The sequence below is a fragment of the Rhizopus microsporus genome (assembly GCF_002708625.1).
Source record: "Rhizopus microsporus ATCC 52813 unplaced genomic scaffold scaffold_3, whole genome shotgun sequence".
Lineage (NCBI taxonomy): Eukaryota > Fungi > Mucoromycota > Mucoromycetes > Mucorales > Rhizopodaceae > Rhizopus > Rhizopus microsporus.
Window position 1 is genome coordinate 76,012 of NW_019671918.1, and position 13,383 is coordinate 89,394.

General features: G+C 36.8%; 5 protein-coding genes across 5 annotated transcripts; 2 read left to right on the top strand and 3 right to left on the bottom strand.

Annotated features, from left to right (window-relative positions):
- Nucleotides 1-404: 404 nt before the first annotated feature.
- On the top strand, nt 405-1,625 carry RHIMIDRAFT_198446 (deoxycytidylate deaminase; the record flags this gene model as incomplete). Its single annotated transcript, XM_023606288.1, has 5 exons — nt 405-646; nt 694-780; nt 838-1,350; nt 1,404-1,417; nt 1,471-1,625. 5 exons carry the CDS (start codon nt 405-407, stop codon nt 1,623-1,625), a joined length of 1,011 nt encoding a protein of 336 aa, XP_023468798.1.
- Nucleotides 1,626-1,772: 147 nt separating this feature from the next.
- On the top strand, nt 1,773-5,522 carry RHIMIDRAFT_198343 (myosin 1; the record flags this gene model as incomplete). Its single annotated transcript, XM_023606279.1, has 9 exons — nt 1,773-2,009; nt 2,061-2,204; nt 2,259-2,443; nt 2,501-2,678; nt 2,731-2,890; nt 2,940-3,043; nt 3,098-3,505; nt 3,562-3,738; nt 3,795-5,522. 9 exons carry the CDS (start codon nt 1,773-1,775, stop codon nt 5,520-5,522), a joined length of 3,321 nt encoding a protein of 1,106 aa, XP_023468799.1.
- Nucleotides 5,523-5,990: 468 nt separating this feature from the next.
- On the bottom strand, nt 5,991-8,582 carry RHIMIDRAFT_286606 (PFU-domain-containing protein; the record flags this gene model as incomplete). The annotated part of the gene is made up of 10 exons (XM_023613396.1): nt 5,991-6,509; nt 6,558-6,898; nt 6,947-7,233; nt 7,319-7,356; nt 7,407-7,561; nt 7,613-7,752; nt 7,807-8,040; nt 8,091-8,244; nt 8,306-8,483; nt 8,529-8,582. The coding sequence occupies 10 exons, from the start codon at nt 8,580-8,582 to the stop codon at nt 5,991-5,993; spliced, it is 2,100 nt and encodes a 699-aa protein (XP_023468800.1).
- Nucleotides 8,583-8,861: 279 nt separating this feature from the next.
- RHIMIDRAFT_234467 (mitochondrial carrier) lies at nt 8,862-10,372 on the bottom strand (the record flags this gene model as incomplete). The annotated part of the gene is made up of 12 exons (XM_023608160.1): nt 8,862-8,926; nt 8,979-9,100; nt 9,149-9,216; nt 9,265-9,362; nt 9,410-9,462; nt 9,519-9,633; nt 9,691-9,724; nt 9,780-9,925; nt 9,984-10,062; nt 10,132-10,161; nt 10,226-10,279; nt 10,337-10,372. The coding sequence occupies 12 exons, from the start codon at nt 10,370-10,372 to the stop codon at nt 8,862-8,864; spliced, it is 900 nt and encodes a 299-aa protein (XP_023468801.1).
- A 127-nt stretch (nt 10,373-10,499) lies between these two features.
- RHIMIDRAFT_234468 (uncharacterized protein) lies at nt 10,500-13,375 on the bottom strand (the record flags this gene model as incomplete). The annotated part of the gene is made up of 6 exons (XM_023608161.1): nt 10,500-11,284; nt 11,338-12,091; nt 12,140-12,430; nt 12,481-12,673; nt 12,733-13,285; nt 13,345-13,375. The coding sequence occupies 6 exons, from the start codon at nt 13,373-13,375 to the stop codon at nt 10,500-10,502; spliced, it is 2,607 nt and encodes an 868-aa protein (XP_023468802.1).
- Between the last annotated feature and the right edge of the window lie 8 nt (nt 13,376-13,383).

Sequence of the window (13,383 nt, forward strand, 5' to 3'; positions counted from 1 at the left end):
CTAAGCGACATGTAAAAGAGAACCAAAATAGGTTCGGTAGGACCTTCCAAATAGCATATAACAACTCTTTCATTTCTTCAATCCTTTTCGTCAGTTCAGCAACATTAGAATCGTTATACACTTGGCAGTAAAATATACGTACTGCTTGTTCCCTCGAAATGATAGGTATTGCAGTTCTTTCAGAAAGTAAAGTCGCATTTTTGCAGTTTTTACAATGCAATCTACACGAAAAGCGACAAATCAGCGCAACACCTCTTTCTGGAAATGGTGTGTACAAAAAATGCTTATTGGGATTTAAAAAACCGTCATGTTGAGTTGTTGGCACTGTGTGAGATGAAGATAACAAAGCTGATTTTTCTTCTTTTTTTTTGGGTGGCTTTTGTTTTTATTATCTGTGATATATAATGTTCATTGGTATCATAGGACCAAAGAGTAGTGGTAAACATACCATTGTAGAATACCTCTTGGAACAACATAATTTTGAATTTCTGGCTATAAGCAAAAATGTGGATACTTTCAACCGAAATGTCTATTTGAACGCAAAGATATTTGACAATGCTGACGACGTACAAGCTTATGTCACTGAGCGTTGGCAGGATAACTTTGTCATTTGTGACATTGATTGTGAGGAACTTGATGTGCTAAGGTACAGACGATACAGCAGAGTTTAGTTTTGTATTTACACGGTTCTAGAAAGAGACCGTTTTTCCTGTTGTTGGCAGTCGAAGCACCTGTAACTTTGAGATATCAGCGTTCAGTTATCAGGTACAGACATAGAGCGTAGAAACCAAATAAAATAAATTAATAAATGAAATCTAGATACGAAACTCGTGCAAGTAAAGAGCTTTTATCACTCGAAGAATTTTTGGTACAAGATGATCGTCATATGTATGGTATATCTGTCAGTGATAACACTCAAATAATACGCAAGACCTTATTCGACACAATGATGGCATCTGATCTATTGATTACAAACATATACCCAACTATAGAACAACTTTATGAAGCCTTGAATAGGTTAAAGATTACAGATAAGGAGAGACTACGACCCTCTTGGGATACTTACTTTATGCAATTATCTGACTTAGCAGCAAGAAGATCCAATTGTATGAAACGACGGGTTGGCTGTATTCTAGTCAAAGATTCTAGAGTTGTAGCCACAGGATATAATGGAACCCCCCGTGGACTACGAAATTGTAATGAAGGAGGTTGTCCAAGATGTAATGAAGCTGCACCCTGTGGGACTGGGCTTGACAGATGTCTTTGTATGCATGCAGAGGAAAATGCCTTGTTTGAAGCAGGGCGAGGTGGTGTCAGCCTTGAAAATGGCGTCATCCTCTATTGTAACACGTAAGTTGATATGAGTTGTATTGCATTCCATATTTAGCTAACATTATGAACAGATGTCCCTGCTTAGGTAAGAAAGAAGGGTGATATTTGAATCAGGTCTTAATCCTATTGTTATTGTAGGCTGTGCCATCAAGATTGTACAACAAGGAGTAAAAGAGGTGGTGTATAACAAGTCGTATGGTATGGATGAAATGACAGCCAAGGTATTCAAAGAGGCAAATGTTAAGCTCAGGCAACACTGTCCGCCGACATTACGTAGGGACATAGACTATTAGAGTATCACTGGAATGTTAAAACTTCTCTATTTGGATGTTTACAAACTCACCAAATAAAGTAACGTTGAAAAGTAGTACACACATGTTATGCATTACATTTCTTTCTCTCTTTTTTCTCTCTCTTTATTATTTAGTTTCTTACTGTAAATGTTTACTGCTTCACATATTAAAGACAACCAAGAATATGGGGGCTCCTTTATTCATAGTTATGGTTCGAAGAAATTCGTTAGGCCAAAATTGGATAATGTCCTAGATGCGGTTGCACAAGCAAGATTTAATGAAAAAAAATGGGTTTGGATAGAAGATGACAATGAAGGATATGTTAGAGGACATATCATTAATGAAAATAACGACAAAGTAGAGATAGAATACGAAAGTGGGAGGGTAAGCTAATGAATATAATCAACAAGTAGATATTCACACTGTGTTTAAAAGACAGCCTTTGTGAGCAGCGCAAAAATAAAGCCAATGAACCCACCAAAATTTGATATGGTTGATGATATGGCTGAGCTAACTCACTTGAATGAACCTTCAGTGATTCATAATCTCACTGTTAGATATAAAGCAAATCACGTTTATGTAAAATAGACGATATTATAAAAAAAAATGAATGTATAAACTAACTCGCCATAGACCTATTCTGGCCTTTTCTTAGTGGCTGTAAACCCTTATAGAAACCTTTCTATATACACTGATGAGTACATTCAATCTTATAAAGGTAGAAGAAGGGGTGAAATGCCTCCTCATATCTATGCGGTTGCAGATCAAGCCTATCACGACATGGTCCAAGATAGAGAAAATCAATCCATCTTGATTACGTAAGTTCTGTTAAAAACGGAAGGCCGGAAATGTTAATATATTGTTAAAAAAAAAAGGGGCGAATCAGGTGCAGGAAAAACAGAGAACACCAAAAAGGTTATTCAGTATTTAACAGAAGTTGCATCTATTGATAAACATGCGAATCAACTTCAACATCAAATACTACAAGCAAATCCTATACTTGAATCGTTTGGTAATGCACAAACAATACGTAACAACAATTCATCTCGATTTGTAAGATAACATAAAGAAAAAAAAAAAAAAGAGACTAATGAGTGTTTTGTAGGGTAAATTCATCCGTATCGAATTTAATAGTAGAGCTCAAATCTGTGGTGCAAATATTGAATGGTATTTATTGGAAAAATCTCGAGTACATTATCAAACTTCAAAAGAGAGAAATTATCATGTTTTCTATCAATTGTTAGAAGCAGATGAAGATATTAAAAGTAAATATTAATTGTTCCTATATTCTCTCTAATATTAACGATCAAATAGAGCAATTATTATTGGACGGATGCGCTAATGATTATAATTTCCTAAAGCAATCCAATAAGCGAATTGAAGGTGTAGATGATAAAGAGGAATATAATAATCTTGTGGTAAATATCTAGTCCTGATAATGAACCAATATTTGATATAACCAATACCCTTAGAATGCATTGGACATTATGGGTCTTACAGAAAAGGAAAAATTGGATCTGTTTAGAGTAGTTTCTGCTATACTTCATCTTGGCAATATTTCAATTACCAACTATTCAGAGCGTGCTGACATCAAGAATTTTGATACAGTTGAACGCGTCTGTCATTTACTTGGCATATCTGCAGAGGAATTCAAAAAGAGTTTGCTATCACCACGTATCAAAGCAGGAAGAGATTGGGTGGCTCAAGCCAAATCGCCTGCTCAGGTCGTTGCCAGTATTGACGCTTTAGCTAAAACACTGTATGAAAGAAACTTTGGATATCTGGTAGAGCGTATAAATAAAGCAATTGATGGTCAAAGAACAAAGGATAAGTCTGGTTTTATTGGCGTATTGGATATAGCAGGATTTGAAATATTTGAAGTAAAAAAAAAGTAAACAAATATCCAGAGAGCAAGGTAGTAATACTAGATTTATAGGTTAATAGCTTTGAACAACTTTGTATAAATTATACAAATGAAAAGCTGCAGCAATTCTTTAACCAAAACATGTTTGAATTGGAACAAGAAGAATACCAAAAAGAGAAAATAAACTGGAACTACATTGACTTTGGTAAAGACCTTCAACCGACGATTGACTTGATTGAAAAAACCAATGTAAGTATTTTGTGTGGACTTTTTCGATAATGTGCATACATAACCAAATAACATAGCCTGTGGGTATTTTGTCTTGCTTGGAAGAAGAATGTGTAGCGCCAAGAGGAAGCGATCAGCGTTTCCTACAAAAGTTGAACAAGTTTTGTGACAATGATAATCCAGATGCAAAGTATAAAAGCACACGATTTCAGGACGGGTTCATATTAAAGCATTATGCTGGTGATGTGGAATATTCAGTAGATGGATGGATAGAGAAAAACAAGTATCCTCTTAATGAAGACATTACTCGTTTATTGGCAAAGTCAACACAAAAACATATAGCTAGACTATTTGAAGACTATGAAGAAGATGATAACGATCATAGCAGTAATGGGAACACCAACGGCTTTGTTTCCATGCTCAAGATCCGTAAAGGAAGTGGATCATTTAGAACAGTTGGCCAAAGACATAAACAACAGCTATTGTCTTTAATGAACACTCTGTACATGACACATCCACATTTTGTTCGCTGTATCCTACCCAATGACAAAAAGCGTGCTGGTGATATTCAGACCAAATTAGTATTGGATCAATTGAGATGTAATGGTGTGCTAGAAGGTATCCGTATCTGCCGCAAAGGATTCCCTAATCGTCTGTCATTTGATGAGTTCAGAAAACGATATGGTATTCTATATCCCAGTCTACTGAACAGAGATTCGTTTATTGACGGAAGAACAGCATGTCAGATATTACTTGATCAGATCGACCTAGACAAGGAGAGATACCAGATCGGTATGACCAAAGTGTTCTTCAAAGCAACAGTATTGGCAGAACTAGAGGAGCTGCGAGACAATAAGTTGGGTGTTTGTATTACTCAATTCCAAGCATACTGTCGTGGTCGTCTGGCTCGACACCATCAGAGTAGCTTTGCTCGACAGACCGAAGCTATCCGTATCATGCAACGTAATGCTCGTATCTATATCTCTCTTCGTGAATGGCCATGGTGGAGAATATATGCTAAACTGAAGCCACTTAATGCTGCATACCGTGTTGATGTACAAATGCGAGAAAAAGATCAAAAGATTCACGCTTTAGAGAAACAGCTAGAGGAACAAAAAAGTGTTATTGCTGAGACTACTTCACGTAGTCAAGAACTTGAAAATCAGAATACTGAACTAAAGCAACTCATTATGGATGAGCAATCTGTTATTCAAGAACTGGAAGAGAGTAAACAAGAACTGTTCCAAAAATTCACGCTTGCAGAAGAACGTATCGAGGAATTAGAATCTGAGCTAACCCAAAAGACGAAATTTATAGAGGAAAATCACAAAATATTAGAACAAAAGACAAAAGAGGCTCAGCTTGAATTAGAGAAAAAGGAAGAAGAAAATCAAGTACTCAGAGGGCGATTGGAAGCTTTGGAGAATGAAAATGAAAAGATAAAGCAATCCTTAGTAGAACAACAAGATGAGTATAATAAAGATATTAGTGAAAAGGACGAGCAAATACTTCAACTTGAATTGAACAACAAACAACATGTAGATAGTCTTCATATAGAAATAGAATCACTAACGGAGAAACTAAAAGAAACCGAAAGTCGTAAAGAGCAAGAAAGTCAAACAAATCATGAAAACATTGCACATTTAGAATCAACCATAAAGCAACTAGAAGAGGCATTAACTATTGAAACGGATACCCGAAAGGATTGGCAAAACAAATATGAACAACTCAAGGAGGATTGGGATAATTTAACAGCTTTAGTACGAGAAGAGTCCGAGCAAGCTAAAGCACGAATATCAAGGTAATCTTTATAGAACAAGACAAGAATCCAAAATAACTAAAACTAAAAATAGATTTGATCAAGTTTTGAGTGGACTAAAATCACTTTAATTATACCAAAAATATAGAGTTCTTTTTCTCTTTTTTTCCTTTTTCCTTTGATCAAAGCGATCTATTCAGTGGAGCAACTGCAAAATTTCTAAAGTTGCCTTCTGCATACGATCTTGTCCTGATTTTTTGACCTGAATATTCTTGATCTCTTTCTTCGCTTCCATAATCTTGGCTACTTGTCGACTAGCATCAGATTGAGAAACAAGTGTTCCAAATGCCACCACAAATCGATAAAGATTTTCGTCGTCATTCTCATCTTTCAATAGTTCTATAAGAGTTCCTGTAAAGCCAAGCTGTACATCATCCTCTTGCTTAGATGAAAGCAATATGGCAAAGCTAATATAAAGATGTTATTTGACACTCTAGGAATGTTGAGCACTTTCTTACTTGACTGCTAATGTACTCTGTGCTAATCTTGCTGCTTTCGACTTGAACCTACCCGTAATATCGACCTGCATGATTTCTGCTATTAAGGTGCGCTTCTCCCACATAATTTGACGGCCATATTCTGTGTTGAACAGATTAGCCAGCGCACGGAAGGCAAGCATAGCATTTGTTTCATTTCCAGCTGATGTGGGCGACAGGCCACCAGCTACTTTTATGAAAGTAACTATATCCTGTACCATACTATTTAGCTCTTCAGGATAGTATAAAGCAAGCAAGCGAAGGAGATCCAGTGCGGGGAATCGTTTGTCTTCTGGCCACATTGTGCACATTTTCACAATCACTGCAAGTGATACAACGCTTGCTTTTCCAGTTGGATCTTTGATATAACAGATAATGGCCTCTAAATCTTGGAGTTGTTCATCATACAAATGTACTGGCGCTAGTTCAGCGCTGAAAGTATAGATCTTGTTCCTTACAGCATCCAGATTAGCTTGTTTCAATGTCAAGTAGTTTTTCTGCATTATAGTTAGTCAAGTAGTCTGCCTTTGTACTTGTAAACTTACAATAGGTAAAACTTTTCCTGCTGTACTAGAGGTCTGGTACGAATTTTTTCCTGTGAAGGGATCGTTGTAGTTAGCTGATGAGGAAGTTGGAACAGTGGGTTGTGTAGGACGGTAAGAGCCTTGGCCAGTGAAAGGGTCTACAAAGGCGCCTGATGTATTGGTAGTTTGATAGTTCGGTACTGGTGTGTATCTATTTGCTCCCGTGAAAGGGTCTTGATATTCGCCGGATCCTAGATTGACACTTCCTGTATTTTTGATAATAAATGTTGCAATTTCTTCTCTAAATGACTGAGGAAGATCATGTTTTATTAAAAATTTTTCTGCAGCATCGTAAGCGTTCTCTAAGAGTAATTGTTAGATATTATGTATTTATCAATGATTCGCCTTACGAGTGACATTGTATGGAAGTTTAAGATTGCCACCTGGTCCAGCTCCAATGTCAATATCAAAAACGTAATCATATTCTTTTCCCTCATAGAGTTGCTTATTAGAACCTGATCCAACACCTCCAACGACTTCGCCAATCTTTTGCCAGCTTTGTGTTTGACTACTCCATTGGTGTGCTTCAACATTTGCCCCTACATTAACCATAATAACTTGACCTTCCTTTGTTCCTGGCTTAGTCAATGCTTCAGGCCCAGGTAGATCATTCTTATTAACATCGCCGATTTGATTTCTATCATGAGATGTAAGAACCAAAAAAGAAAAAAAAAAAAAAAAAAAAAAAAAAAAAAAAAAGATGCGACATTGTTGTTACTTACGATGGTATAGCCTGGTTTGCTAAAAGCTCATCAAACTCCTATGAATCCAGTTAGGAAAGAAAGAAGTGTATCATGCAGCGCTTCCAACCTTTAATGCTTCGGCAGGCGCCATTCTCTTTTCATCACGAGTAAATATACGAACTACTGCATCGCTTCCACCAACGACTATGTCACCATTTGGTAATCCTGCGACTGACCAGACTGAAATACAGGGTTGCTGAATGGTCTGAACACATTCCCCATCTTTACGTTCGAGTCAATTTATGTGTAAAGATTTGGTATGGTCATTTATACCTTTCCACACACGCACAGTGCGATCTTCCCCTGATGAGATAAATTCTCCTGAGCCTAAAACATCTACAGAATATACAAAGGAAGTATGTCCATACAACACTTGTAAACAGGTTCCATCCAGTTTCCAAACACGCAAGGTTCTAGTAAAGAAACAATTAAAGCCTCACAATTGATTTTACTATTCTGTAACTCACGCATCATTTGAGCAAGACACAAATGTGTCATTTGTCACTAGAGCTAAACCTCTGACAGCATCAGTATGACCTTGATAAGTGTGTGCAAGCTTTCCATTCTTCCATAATCTAATTGTTTTATCAGCTGAAGCTGTCAAAATAGTATCATCATTCAAGGGAAGTACAGCCCAAACAGCTGCTTCATGTCCCTCGAGAGAATAAGCCTTTTGAAATCCTTTCCAAACAATAACCTTCCTATATATATGCTGTCAGATAACTTTACAAAGTACTACAGTAGAAATTACTTGTCCCATGAGCCAGACACAATATAGCCAGATGGTGTTGCCTTTAATGTTGTGACATTCTCAGTATGTCCAATAAGAGTATAAAGAGGCTCAGCAGGCTGATTAGGCTGATAGACATTGATAAACTTGTCAGAGCCACTAGAAACGATTAAGCCTATTGAATGTCAGTTGATAAGCCTTTCTTTCTCCGTCTCTCTGCTTCAATAAAAAAAAACCTTCTGGAAAAGCCTCGTTTGGCTTAATAATGGCCAAAGAATTAACAAAGTGATCATGTCCCAAGTAAATGTTGTGAAGTGAAAAGCCATTAGGTGCAATACGAGACCAGGAACGAACTGTTTTATCACGAGCTGCTGAAATAATAAGGTCGTCCGTTGCTGCTGCTATCGCTTTTATCTAATGAAGAGTAAGTAAAATAGCAGTAATCGAGGTCACAATTACATCTTGGTCATGTCCAGCTAGCACTGACGCTAATCTATAAGGTTGAGCCGACATATTGAGAGGAAGAGCAAAAGAAAAAAGAGCATACGCGTCATTTGCATTGTATTTATTCAGCTATTTACAACCCCGTCCGTGAAACCTTGGGATCTTTTTCATTGTCCAGCGTACGGGTATGATGACCATGTGCCTAAAAGCACTCAGTTGAAGGGTTAGATGCTTTTGAGAATTGACTTTCTCAAAGCATAAACAAACAAGACCCTGGAAAATCCTGATGCAGATATTTTTCAACAATAAGTTTATAGGAGCTTCTTGTTGCATTTATTTTTGTCTTTATTAACTGTTCACCGTGTTTAATAAGGCCAGCAATTGTTCGTACATTGCAAATTGAATGGCTCCTCCTATAATAATTGTTGTGTGAGTAATGCAATTGGTTTATATTTATGAAGCTACCTGGAGCAATTCGAATGATACGAAGCCATGAGCCACGGAAAAAGGACGTGATTCCTTCTTGCTTAGCCATCGATTTTACACAATCCCATGTATTTTTATAGGAACTTCCTGAATCTTGTAATCTATATTCTATCAGTACTCTGAATGATGTGATATTCTTTTATATTTACCTTGTCTTTACAACATCGGGAGGCGAGTTCAAGACACCGACAAGCACATTGGCCATGCCTCCACTAAACTATGACCATGTTAATATACACCAAAGAACTTTGTTATCAACAAATACCATATGTTGCCATGGTTGCAAAGAAGCATTTGGGTCGCTTGAAGCTTTTTGAAACATGGCTTTTAATTCAATATATGCAGTAAATTTAACCAAAAGACCTATATTATAAAGCTTAATATGTATAAAAAACACCATGTAGCCTTACCCCATGACTGTCGAGCCACAGTAGCCAATAACCCACTATAAAGCGCTGTAAATCTAGGTAGATATGCGTGCGTTAGTATCTACTCCATTTTAAGATCCTGCTTCTTTACCCTTCTTGACGAACAATAATTGACGCAGTGTTAATCAGTCCGTGGTACTTTCTTTGCTTTTGATTTTGCACAATCTCAGTTTGTTGTCTTACTTTAATCATTTCAAGAGGCGTTACTATAGAACATTCTTTTTAACAATGTTTCTCCTTTTCTTTTGCGTCATGGACCATACCTAGCGTCACAGCTTGAGTGATGCCCGTACAGATCTTGGTATATATTTTAGTATGAGAAAAGGCTATCGTTCATATACTTTATACTTACACCAGCTAAACCTGCTGAACTGTGTGATGGCAACACTGTTCCTTCTAGTTTTTCAAAGATTGGCTTATAAAACGCTAAACCCATATATTGAAGCGATATCCTTGGCCCTACTATACATAAAACAGGCAGTGTTCCTCTATAAAATGCTATTATTATGCAGGTTAATAACCAACAAAAAGACGCATCCTGTCTTCATTATTCTACCCGTGAATCCCTCTTGTCTAAATACATTTCTAAATGCTTGAACTATTCCTTGCTTATAATGTGTCGAGGCTTGAAGAGACTGGTAATTTTATGCAACAATGAAAAATGATGCTTTGCCTCTCTTTCATAAATATAACCAAATAATTACCTGAAACCGTGTCTTTATAACATCCGTTGGCTATTCAGGGTATTTGATAAAAATAAGCAAAAACGAGAAATGATCTTTCAATCTATATTCGAACCTGCATAATCAATATCTCAACTGTTCCTGCACCTGCACCCGCTAAAGTCGAGTTCTACCAAAATATAAATATTGAATAAAAGGGCGATATCAAGCATGTTGTTTGCTTTACAATAACACTAGGCTTTGCTTTTGTCTGTTCTGCCATAGGATGAATTAAAAGAGAAGAAGAAGAGAAAAGGGGAGTATATGGTATTGGCTGCTAATCGTCAGTCAAAAAGTGTCATATCTATGTGTAACAGCAAACTCAATTCCCATTTGCTGTAAAACAGTGTTTATTTTGGCTTTTCATAGTACATGTTTAGATCGATCCTTGTCAGTAAATCCTTGACAAAAACATCCAGCCCTTTCTTTGCTTCGTGTTTTCCATATAAGTCACGGAACTCGTTATTGGTACTGTTAAGAATATTCCCTAGTCTTCCTGTTCCTTTTTCTTCCAAAACCTTCAATACACGGACAAACAATCTGACATGTCTCTGAAAGTCATTAAATATATGATGACACCTGGTAAGCAATTTATCTTCCTGTTGGCTCCTTGAATAACAATGACTATCAATAGCATTGGCAAATATCAACATGTCTTCAAGTATAGGTTGAAGAGTCTGAAAGATACGTTGCTGACTTTGTTTTAAAAAGCATTGATAGAGTATTCGATCCAAGATATGCTCATGATAGCTCTTAAACATGTGAGGTTGCATAATAACTGAGACATATTCTGATGAACTAGATTCTGTTTTCCTATTTAATTCTTGTATTTGATCCATAAAAATATGCCATGTTTCATTAATAACTGTATCATGAACGTATCCTTGCAGCGAACATAAGAACTGATCAAACTGAAAGCGAAATTGATAAAGCCTGTTTAATGTATCCCCATTCAATCTGAGTTCATTTGTTCTCAAGACACTGTATATCCGCTTGACTGTAACTGCTACTCGAAATAGTTGTAAGAGAAAGATGAATATACGGTTGTACTTTAGTTGAACATTCGACGTGATGACCATGTTTAGTGGATATCTTGCATCATAATGCAACTTTAAAAAATCAAATGCGTTGAAGACTATACAGTTGTGTGTGCATCAGTATCTTTGTTTCAATAAACAGCTCTATTACCGTTAGGATCCACAAGCACTTTGGCTTTCTCTACACTAAATGCAAATAATTCATCTTCCTTTACTGTCTCTAACAAAATAGACCGCAGAGATAGATTGATATCAAAGAGTTGTGATGACCATCTTTCTGTTGATTTCAATCCAATCTTTCTTGTACTTTCAAAAACCATAGACTCGAGAGAAGAGACAAAGGCGCTATTACCAAGTAAGAAAGTATCATGTAGCAACGAAAGATGGTACTGCAGTTTGAATTCATGTAAAAAGGTAGACATGTATGATTCATTTAGTATAGGGCACCATGCCTGTATGGGCTCTATGTAATTTAAGACTACAAACGTATTGGAGGTGGGGATAATGTCGCTACTATTGGCGTTGGCCAACTCTAGAAACTGCTTCAAGTTTCTTAAAAACTCTCCTTCAAAACGATCCTCACTCCATGGTGGTAAATGGAAGGGATTGGTTGTATCTTCAATATGCACTGTATCTTGTACGCTTTCTTTTTGATCTATTATACAATCTTGATTTTTACCAGAGTTATATTCTCGAATACGCTGACAGACGTGCTGTATTTGCTGTAAATAACTGCTTGTATCGCTTATTCGTAGTCTGCACTTTAACGGTAACCTTCTATCCATAAAACATAAAGGATGATTGGGCATAGCCTGTCGTAGAAGCTGCAAGGTAATACCTGACCTAAGAATATGAATAGCTAAATCAACATTAATAAAGTAAGGAAAGATGGTATTTGGCCTGATCTAAATTTTGTATTTAGTAAAGTATATAAGCATAAAACGTGTCCATACTTGATATTCTTCAAATGGTTCGCATGGTTCAGGCGCCTTGCAGATAAAGAACTCTTGGTATGGATCCTCAAGAGCGACATTTCCACTGCTCTCAAGACCAAGCCATTTGCTTAATATATTCAAGTAAGGTAGGTTGGTATAACAAAGCATCATCAAGCAAACATTCCTGTAAAAGGCAGAAGTGCCTGTATGAGCAAGATCAAATAGTTGGATTTCAGTGTATAAAAGATTTAGCAGTTCGGCTCCAAAGGGTATATGGAAATCATATGGCCGAGTGTTTGTGACGGATCCCTTATGTACTTTAGTTATAATTTGTCAAATACAATAGATTAACATCCTACCCCAGCCACGTTTATCTTGCAAAGCTTGTACAATCTCTCACATACCGCGGATAAACTAGCTACATATTGATGCACTTTTAGTATTGATAAATCATCCTTCAATGTATCAAACAGTTGAATAAGTGAGCTTTGAATATTAAAGAGTAATTCTAATAAGCAACAAGCAAATGCCACTCCAGTTGATCCATATTGCCTATATGCTCATTTTTTACATTCCCTCTTCGTATAACAATGCTGAATCTTTCGTCTCACCTTGGGTTTAGTTGACACTGTTTCGCAACGAATTCTATCGCTTTCATATGACTCCCAAAGGTCAAAATACTATCTATAATTGGTTGAATGCTGGATGCTGTCACGCCTGATATACGAAGTGATCGAACAGACTTGAAACACTTTAGCTTGGAATCCCAAGTGAAGTAGATCGAAGGTAAGCCAAGAATAGCTTGTATTAGGCTTATGACCAATGGCCTTTCTTTCACAGTGATATAGCCTGTAGCATCTAATATGGATTCGAAGCAATCAAGTGGTGCTTCTGTTAGAAATGGTGTTTTCATAGGTTGATGTCGAAAAGAAGAAGAATTAAAATTGTCCCAGGACAGCGACTTGTAGTATACAGGCACTGGCTTCTCACTGCTCCATTCGTCACATTCTTCTTCTTCTTCTTCTTTATCATCTAAATCCATACTTAGGCTATTAGTTGTGGTGATTGATTCAGTTGACGTAGGCTCGCTGTGAGTTGTAATAGATTCAGTTAGATCAAAAGGCTGATTAGGAGACAGACTCTTTAAATAAAGCACATCGGCATCTATTTATAAATGAAGAAATAGGTAAGACTGCAACAGATGCTTTTATTCATTAGAATACCATCTTGTCCAAGTTGCCATGGTGAGAACATGGATGGAA